Source organism: Porites lutea, chromosome 4, assembly GCF_958299795.1.
Source record: "Porites lutea chromosome 4, jaPorLute2.1, whole genome shotgun sequence".
In the NCBI taxonomy this organism is placed as follows: Eukaryota; Metazoa; Cnidaria; class Anthozoa; order Scleractinia; family Poritidae; genus Porites; species Porites lutea.
Genome location: NC_133204.1, coordinates 8,155,422 through 8,163,823, shown reverse-complemented (window position 1 = coordinate 8,163,823; position 8,402 = coordinate 8,155,422). Strand labels below are relative to the sequence as shown.

The 8,402-nt window shown below is 40.0% G+C and overlaps 2 protein-coding genes across 2 annotated transcripts; one reads left to right on the top strand and one right to left on the bottom strand.

The window, feature by feature from the left end:
* The first annotated feature begins 102 nt into the window (after nucleotides 1-102).
* LOC140935624 (protein O-mannose kinase-like) lies at nucleotides 103-3,711 on the top strand. Its single transcript, XM_073385192.1, has 2 exons — nucleotides 103-597; nucleotides 1,613-3,711. Exons 1-2 carry the CDS (start codon nucleotides 112-114, stop codon nucleotides 2,213-2,215), a joined length of 1,089 nt encoding a protein of 362 aa, XP_073241293.1. The 5' UTR covers nucleotides 103-111; the 3' UTR covers nucleotides 2,216-3,711.
* Nucleotides 3,712-5,607: 1,896 nt separating this feature from the next.
* On the bottom strand, nucleotides 5,608-6,033 carry LOC140934119 (complexin-1-like). Its single transcript, XM_073383801.1, has one exon. It carries the CDS (start codon nucleotides 6,031-6,033, stop codon nucleotides 5,608-5,610), a length of 426 nt encoding a protein of 141 aa, XP_073239902.1.
* Nucleotides 6,034-8,402: the final 2,369 nt, after the last annotated feature.

The window sequence follows — 8,402 nt, the reverse complement described above, 5'->3', positions numbered from 1 at the left end:
TGGCGCCCAAATAAAGAAGCTATGGCACCCAGTTTTCCTCAGAAAAAAAGTGCAGTACGGAGTGTAGACTAGAGACTAGCACCTATGCCCTACTCAAACCACCAAAACAAAATGGCGACAAATTTAAGGGTTTATTTGACTCCAATACCTCTCTTGTTATTGACTTATTATTTACTATTTTCGGGAAAGAAAGCGACAAGAAGGAGCATTGGGCATAAAGGAAGATACAATGGGCTTGGAAATAATGATCGAAATCCTGAATGTCCGGCTAATTTTCATTTAGTTGACGGGAACTGTGTTCGATGTCCTAGGGGTGAATTCAGTTTTCAAGGTTGGATAGCTTGTTTGCAGTGGCTAGACTGTGCTAGTATCGCTCTTGATGTGAGGATAAGACGCAGGATTGGGATCCCAGGTCATCTAAATGCTGTAAAAGAGGTATATCTCGCAGACTGGCATGGATATGATGTTGTTTATAGCAGATGTGCGAGTGATGCTTATTATGATGATTGTCTGCATGGAATGAAAATGGTGGAGGGCCTTCAAGGAAGTGAATTCGTTGTTCAGCTCATTGGAATTTGCTATGGCGAAAGTCTCGAGGTGAGTACACCTGTATCAAAAACGTATGGCTAAATATTGGAACAATTCAATAAGAATTCTCATGATCAAAGTCTCGGGCCCGGGATCAAAGTACACGCAGCGGTAAGAGTTCTGCATAGCCCTGGAATACATCATTTTATTGTGGACGCAGCAATATGGTGTAAATTAAGACGTCACATGTAAAAATAAAAAATATGTGGGGCTTTGTGGAAATCTTAGTGGTAAAGCATATGAGAAGTTGTCCATGTAGAACCTTAACAGAGATGCCAACCTCTGCAGATCTCAAATCTGGAGACTCTCTCTTTTTCACTACCCCCCACCCCAGAAATTTAATGAACCCCACCCCCCCTCCCCACCCCCGATAAATATGGGAATGACTGAGGACATTATATGATGTCTTACACGAAGTACAAACTCTCAAAATTTGTGATCATCGTTTTGATGCAGAAGTAATCTTTGTCTGTGACTGAATAGGTGCAAAAATGCCCCAGAAACCGTACTACGCATAAGAAAAATTCAAGTTTTGAGCTAAAAATGGTCTAAATCTCAAACTAAGGCACAGAAAAGCTCAACAGATGATTTTATCTGAGAGATATGGTGACCTGTGCGGAAGACCGGGAGATTGGTTTCGTATCCGGGAGACTCCCGGATGAGCCGGGAGACTCCCGGATGAGCCGGGAGAGTTGGCATGTATGCCTTCAAGATTCTTCTCTTTCTAAGACAAATTTTCTTGGCAATTACTTTATTTACAATGTCTTCATTTTTCAAAGATACCATTGTTCTCATTAACATTTCAGGGTCAACACTGTAGGAAGACCAATTCTTTTACTCTAAAAGTAAAACCTGGGGCCCCTACTTTTACACTGCAAATGGCATTTGCTAGTTGATCTAAAGCAAATACTTTTCAAATTGTAGAAACTTCTTTTAGCTTTCAGTAGTTTTCCTGGATTTTTATTGTGCTCAGTGCTAAGATGTACCATCAGCAGCACACCTTTATTTTGCTATTTTTTGTCAGATGGTGACAGGCTATTACAAGCATGGTTCTGCAGAGAGACTAAATGAACTATTAGAAAAACCGGTTCTCAGTGAATTTAACACTTTAGAAACAAGGTTTCAACTGTGCGTAGATTATGTTCAAATCCTCCAATTTCTTCATAATAGTCCTCTTGGTGTGCGAGTAATGTGTGACTCAAATGACTTAACAAAGACATTATCTCAGTATCTTGTTACCGATGACTTTCACCTTGTTGTCAATGATTTGGATGCCTTACCAGAAGTGAGAGTTGAGGAGGGTAAATTGATCAAATGTGGTCATAGACAGCTGTTTGGTGATTTTGTAGCTCCAGAACAGCTGTGGCCTTTTGGAGAATCGCGTCCTTTTAATGACGAAGAAATGCCCCCTTATGATGAGAGGATTGATATCTGGAGAATACCCAATGTTGTAGACAAACTTCTTGGCCGAGTACAGAACAGTAATAAGGTGAGGCGACTTCTCCTGGGGATTCATGAGTCTTGTAAACGGGAAGACCCAGATGAGAGGCCAACAGTTGGTGAAGTTCTTGAAATGTTTATAAGGGTACAAAAACTTGTGAAGTCTGGATTCAAGGTAGATTTGTAAAAGGGACATCAAAACATACCTTAAAAAAATCTTGCAATTTATTACAGTCAGGATTATTTCTATTATGTATTTCAATTTGATTTTATCAGCTTATTTTATTTCAAAGCCAAATGTTAGTAGTAAAAGTATTAATTTTATATTTATTGTTATTATCAACAAATTGGTCTTAACGTTCTAAACTGCCTTTGCTCGTCTTTTAGCCAAGTTTTTTACACATACATGTAGCTTTGGTCTTGCAAAATCCTGAGTATGCAGCACTTTGTAGGTTTAATTTACTTAAGTATTTTTAAAATGATTCATGATTGTAAAACATTGAAAACTGGCTTTCATTATGATGTCAAAGGATGGGCACAAGGCTTTATTCTGTGTCACTGTCCCTTGTGATGATCAGGATTTGTGATGACTTGGATTATGGTGGATCAAAGGTACCACTAAACCCCAACTGGACGAGATTCATCACTACCTTTAAAGCACCGCGATCGGAGTGATCTTGGATCAAAAATCTTGATCCGGATTATCCCAAAGGAAAGTACCTTATGTCAGTGCTGTTTATGACGTACTGTGTTCATCTTGGCGCTAAGACCTCAGGGGCACAAAACGACTGTTTTCTATATTATCTGTTTGGAGAAGCAAATATTGCCTAGAATTTTCTATTACTTAAGGAACGCTAAAGATTTCGAGGTGATCGTTCCATTCATGTGCAATTTTCGAAGCTTATCTAATAAATTCCCTACGATTTTCTGAAGTTTAATTTTTCATATTTCACCCCAGGTTAGGCTACTTTTCGTAGGAAAAAGGAAACCCAAAATTTTCAGATGCAAAAATGTGATGGTAGAGGAATAAAAAAAATGTATTTTTCGTGATGCGCAAAGTTGCGTCTAAAATTTTAAGGAAAATATTACTGAAGCCCTTGTAATTTCGGAAAGACTCATGATCAAGTTCCCCTAGGACGACCGAGCGGATACAAATTTTATAGCGCCGCTTACAATGCATTTCTAGAGGTCTAAAAATACTCTGGTTAGCCTAAAAAGTGTTTCAGTGAATGTGGGAGGAAACTGTCATTGGGTGCCCCTGAGTCTTGAACGCAACTGGAAGTTCGACTGCGTAGCAGGATTTCAAGCGCTGCTGCACCCTGAGACAGTCCGAAGTCAAGGATTCTTTTCTTAAGTCGCTGGAACCAATTTTCTGGACGCATGATTTGAATGGCGAGGAACATTTTGTCTTTAAAAGAAGGAAAACAAGAAAGAAAGCTGAAAGCACGGGATAAAGCTTGAGTGAAGTCGATGTTTCAGTTGTTTTCTCGAATCGCTGTCGCTATGAGTAAAAGTGTTGAAAACGCGATTTTTGTTTTTCTTCCGCTTGGGCAATGTATCAGCGTGTAACCGCGAACAAGAAATCGATCAAAATCCAAAGTGAGCCCAACCCATGCTATTTGCCTTGGAAAGGGCCAGTGAAATTGCACCTTGTTCTTTAGGAAATGTAAAATATATCTGAAATTAAACATACAGTATAGCATATATATGCTCTTAACTGAAAATCAGTGCCAGCCAGTCACAAGGCCGAATGTTGGTGGCGCTAACTCTTACAATCCACCGTTCTCTTTGTTGTTGTCGTTATTGTTCTTTTTTTTTTTTTCAACTTATGGCATGGAACATTAAGCCAAGCTTGAAGGTGACGTGTTAAAAACGAGCGGAGATGTAGCTTCGCCAAGTCGCGAACTTTACAGAAGTGTATTTCTTAGGGGAGGGGGTGACGATGAAAAAGTAAAAAAATAAAGGTTCTCAAAAACATGGACGGCACAGTGAACTTGTTTGTTACAAGATTGATTTGCTGTTTTAAGGGATCCTGTTAAGACTCTGGAACTTGAAGTTTGTTTCTCGCAGAAAATGGGAAATAAACATTTTCAGAACTAAAATGCGCGGCCTTCTGTATATCCACTCCAGGTAAAAAAGCTTAATTTTTTCTGACTCGTCAATACTATTGACATCTGACAGAACAACTCACATGTAAAAGTGAATAGAAATTTTATTTAAAAACCATGTTTGTTTCACTTGTTTCGATAACAACGGTTTGAGGATATCACCATGTAAATTGTCTTTTTTTTCCCTTTTGTTTCCACGAAGTAAGTTTGATGACGTGGATCTTATTTTCCGGTACACTTTAACCTTCAACCACAGACTCTGCAAAAATAATGATCGTTTTGGTAACTTTTTTGAGAACTTAACTTAACGTGGTCTTTCGCCGATGTAAGACTGTTGTTCTCCAGTGTACCTCGAGTTGGCCTGCTTGATATAATCGGCGATTTGAAGTTGGTGACACTCAATCTGCAAACTTCGTAATCAAACCCAAGCTATTGGTCTATGGTTTGAGACAATTAACTAATACCCTGTTCTAGGTGTTCAGATAGTAGGGGTATAGAATGGCTCGTCGAAAAACGTGGGTCGTAAAATTTTGGTCTGATCTCGAAATCTCGGGAGCGTTTGTGATGGGTCTCGAAGTCTCATTTTCAGGTGATTTTGCGTGTTGGAGTCTCGAAGTTGGAAACCCGGGCTCGCAGTCTCGAATTTACCATTCTATACCCCTAATAGTGGTGTGCGAGTTAGAGAGCGTGAAAAAATAAGAAGGATGACAGGAAGACTGGAGAGAGGGCTGTTCCTTCGCTCTCGCCCCATGCCCAAACCCCTCGCTGTTTTTTTCTGCATGCTTACATCTCTTTGCCCCGCGTTCCCACAATCCGGACGCCTTGAAAAAATCGCGAGAAGATTTTTTCCTCGCGATTTTTTCACTCTTACCCCAAACAGAGAGCCTGTTCACAGACTACCTGGAAAACGCAAATGGACTCTGAATAATATTTGAGTGGTCTGTTATTTTTCATTCAAGTTAATTGAGTGGCTTGCCAGCTGACCGTGAGATGCAAGGGCGTCAGTCCCTCCCATCTCGCGTTGCTGGTCGCGCGAGCCGGCTTTCGCTCGACGGAAGAAGCGGAGTCGTTTGTAGTCTATGGTCTGTAACACCCTGGGACCAGTTGTTCGAAGGCCGATTAGCGCTTAACCCGGGTTTCTTTTTCTTCTGTTCAAAAGCATTTTCTCGGACAATTTTCTGTGCAATTTTTTAGATCTTCCAATCATTAACTTGTAGACATAAAGAATTAAAACTGAAATGCTTTTTAAGCTTTCAAATCTGAATTCAAATCTCGCACTAACCCTGGGTTATCTTAACCCAGCTTTGAACAAATCGGCCCAGATATGTACTTGACCTAACCTCAGTCATTGGTCAATCAAGAAGTGCAATCAAAGAAAAGCCTCGCCGACCAATCACTTAAATCACAATCTTTTAAATACTGGACAATGACATTGTGAAAACTCCGAAATCTCTTTTAACATATTATCACGTCATGAATCCTTGTGATTGTTGAATTTAAAACAAGGAAAGCATGAAGTCCATGGACAACAAGAACTGCACTCGCAATCATCTTCTTCGTCGGCATGATTTTCGGCCGCCAAAAGAAGTTCTTTTTCGCTTCTCGGCATTAAAATACCACTGTGACTTTCAACAGGTTCATGTCCTTTTCTCTTTGTAATTCCATACTTTCCTCTAATGTCAGACCTAAGTTTTTCCCTAGATGCCTCCATTTTTAGGTGTTTCTTCTTGCGTGAGGTCTCTTCCTTGTACAGTTCTTTTTCAGCTCGATCCAGATCTTTTTTACTCAAGTTCTCCGTGCTCAGCTGTTTTCCGATATCTCCACTCAATTCGCCTACTCGGTTGCTCACTCCACTTGCGGCGCTTGATACAAGATACTTGGCTGCGAACGTGGCCATTTTACGTTCCGACCTTTTCCCTTGTTACTTGATACTAAGGGAAAAAAGAAATATAAAATTGGGTAAGTGTCGGAACAATATAAAATGTAGCAGCTTTAGAAAAAGGCTTGTTTCTTTCCGATACTTTGCTATCCCTGCTGTGTCACTAACAACAGAAAAGTTCGAGGTGATGTTTTTTGCCCGCTTTATTCAACTATTACTCGCAATACATTTGTAGTGCACAATTTTGCTATAAAGACAAATTATAGTTATACTTATACAAACAGTGAGAGATTCGGCGATGTTTTCCTTACGTTCGGCTTTCAAACAGATAACAGATCGCTGTCTGTTCAAAGTTTGAAGGTCCGCGCGCAAACCTATTCTTAGTGGGTCAGTTGACGCGCACTGCGTCCAGGTTTTAATAATAATAATAATAATAATAATAATAATAATAATAATAATAATAATAATAATAATAATAATAATAATAATAATAATAATAATAATGATGATAATAATAATAATAATAATAAGCCTTTATGTAGTGATCCTTGACTACCATTATAGTCGAAAAGCGGAAGCCTGAGAGCACCGGAAGGAAGCGAGTAAACCAGTCAACTGGGTCCTTTGCTCAGTCGAGTATTGGCCAAGACTACGAGTAGTCCCCATTTTTCCTCAGGGATAGTAGAGCGAGCGAAACGCGAGCGCGCGTGAAAATCATCCCACGCGAGAAAGGTGAGACGCGTTTTTCTTTCTCTCTGCCGCGTCTCGCCTTTCTCGCGTGGGATGATTTTCACGCGCGCTCGCGTTTCGCTCGCTCTACTATCCCTGAGGAAAAATGGGGACTACTCGTAGTCTTGGCCAATACTCGACTGAGCAAAGGAGATCCTTTATGACCCTTGTCATATGCATTCTGCTATCGAAATGGAGTGCTAGGGTTAGACACCTTATTCTGTCTTGGGATAATGATACAAAATTAATCTTTCTTTGATTTTAGAGAAACGTCTATTAGCCTATGAGTGCTCACTCATGCTGCAGTTTTACAAGAGATAAATGAAAACTGAACTGAAATAAGTTTCATTAGTTCCAGAGAGCCAACTGAACCGAGGAAGATCTAAGAATCGTGAAACTTTTCTTGGTGCTTGTATCGTACTAGAAACATTTTTCGATGTGTTCCTAACGTATGGAGGTATTTCTTTGGCAGGGGCAGGAAAATGGCTAAAATTTCTCCGGCATTAATTGACCATAAAGCTGCGACACCAGCACTGATTTTTCGTGGAATTTTCGGCATAACGCTATGATTTTTAGTGTGACGCTGAAAGGTATACTAAGTATAACGCTCAAATCTTTGGGCATGTCTGACTTGGTAGAGAACTACATACAGAAGGATGACACGGCTTTTAAACAAAGAGTTTGCATAAGATGATAGTGTTTTGTTCAAGAATGTGGAGCCGGTGAAGCATTTTACGTTAACGTTTACTCAATGCAACGTGCATGTGTACCAGAACTGGAACACATGCAGACATGGCATCCAGACCCTGAGATAAGGGGGTGGGGGAGGGGGGGAGCAGTCTGAAAAAAAAAATTTTTGGCCCTTCGGGCCTCTGTTTGGTCTAAAATAAGCGAGGGCGGGGGGGCCTACACTGGATCCGCCACTGTTTACGAACTTTCAGTTATGGACGGCATAAACACATTCAGTTTTCATGGGGTTAGACGCAATGGACATACGATGATACAATGTAGCCTTCGTCAACAAGTAGCCTGTTCCAGGCTCCGAGATAGTCGGGTTCGGCGAATTGAGAAAGCGCGAACACGAAACAGGAAACTGCCCCGCCAACTTTTACGTGCCTTTCACTTTCGCGTCAAATGAAGGCCTGCATTAGTTATTTGCATTTAAGACAAAGGAATATCTAAGCATCTGTTCTATTTTCATTTGGCGGTTTTGTAATGCTATTAGTTAAATTCAAAAAATCTAAACGTCAGTTTCTTAGAATAACTTGTAGAACGTACATGGCTTGAACGTTTATGTAAACTTTATTACCCTCGTTTTTGCTTAGTTTAAATGCAAATTTCTATTAGCTGCGATTACTTTCTATGAAATTGGTCAGAAAAGATCGTTAGAGATGTCCGTTGGGAATAAAGGCGCCAATACGTATGGCCGTTACTCAATCCAAGCTCGTTTGTGCAGCCAATATAAGCGTCAACACACATAAGCGTTTTCCTCAGCACGTTTACAAAAGTACAATTTTTTGCACGAATATTCCAATGGACCTTTAAATAAATTCCGTGCTTTTGTAAACATAATCAGTAATGAAACTGTCTGATTGGCATTAAATTTCCATTTGTCCGCCATTTGTACCCTTCTTAAAAAAGACTATGATTTAAAGCTG

Coding starts and splice junctions, on each gene's coding strand:
- LOC140934119 (XM_073383801.1), bottom strand. CDS start 6,033: ATGGCCACGTTCGCAGCCAAGTATCTTGTATCAAGCGCCGCAAGTGGA.
- LOC140935624 (XM_073385192.1), top strand. CDS start 112: ATGGCGACAAATTTAAGGGTTTATTTGACTCCAATACCTCTCTTGTTA. Junction 598..1,612: donor GCTATGGCGAAAGTCTCGAG/GTGAGTACACCT, acceptor ATTTTTTGTCAG/ATGGTGACAGGCTATTACAA.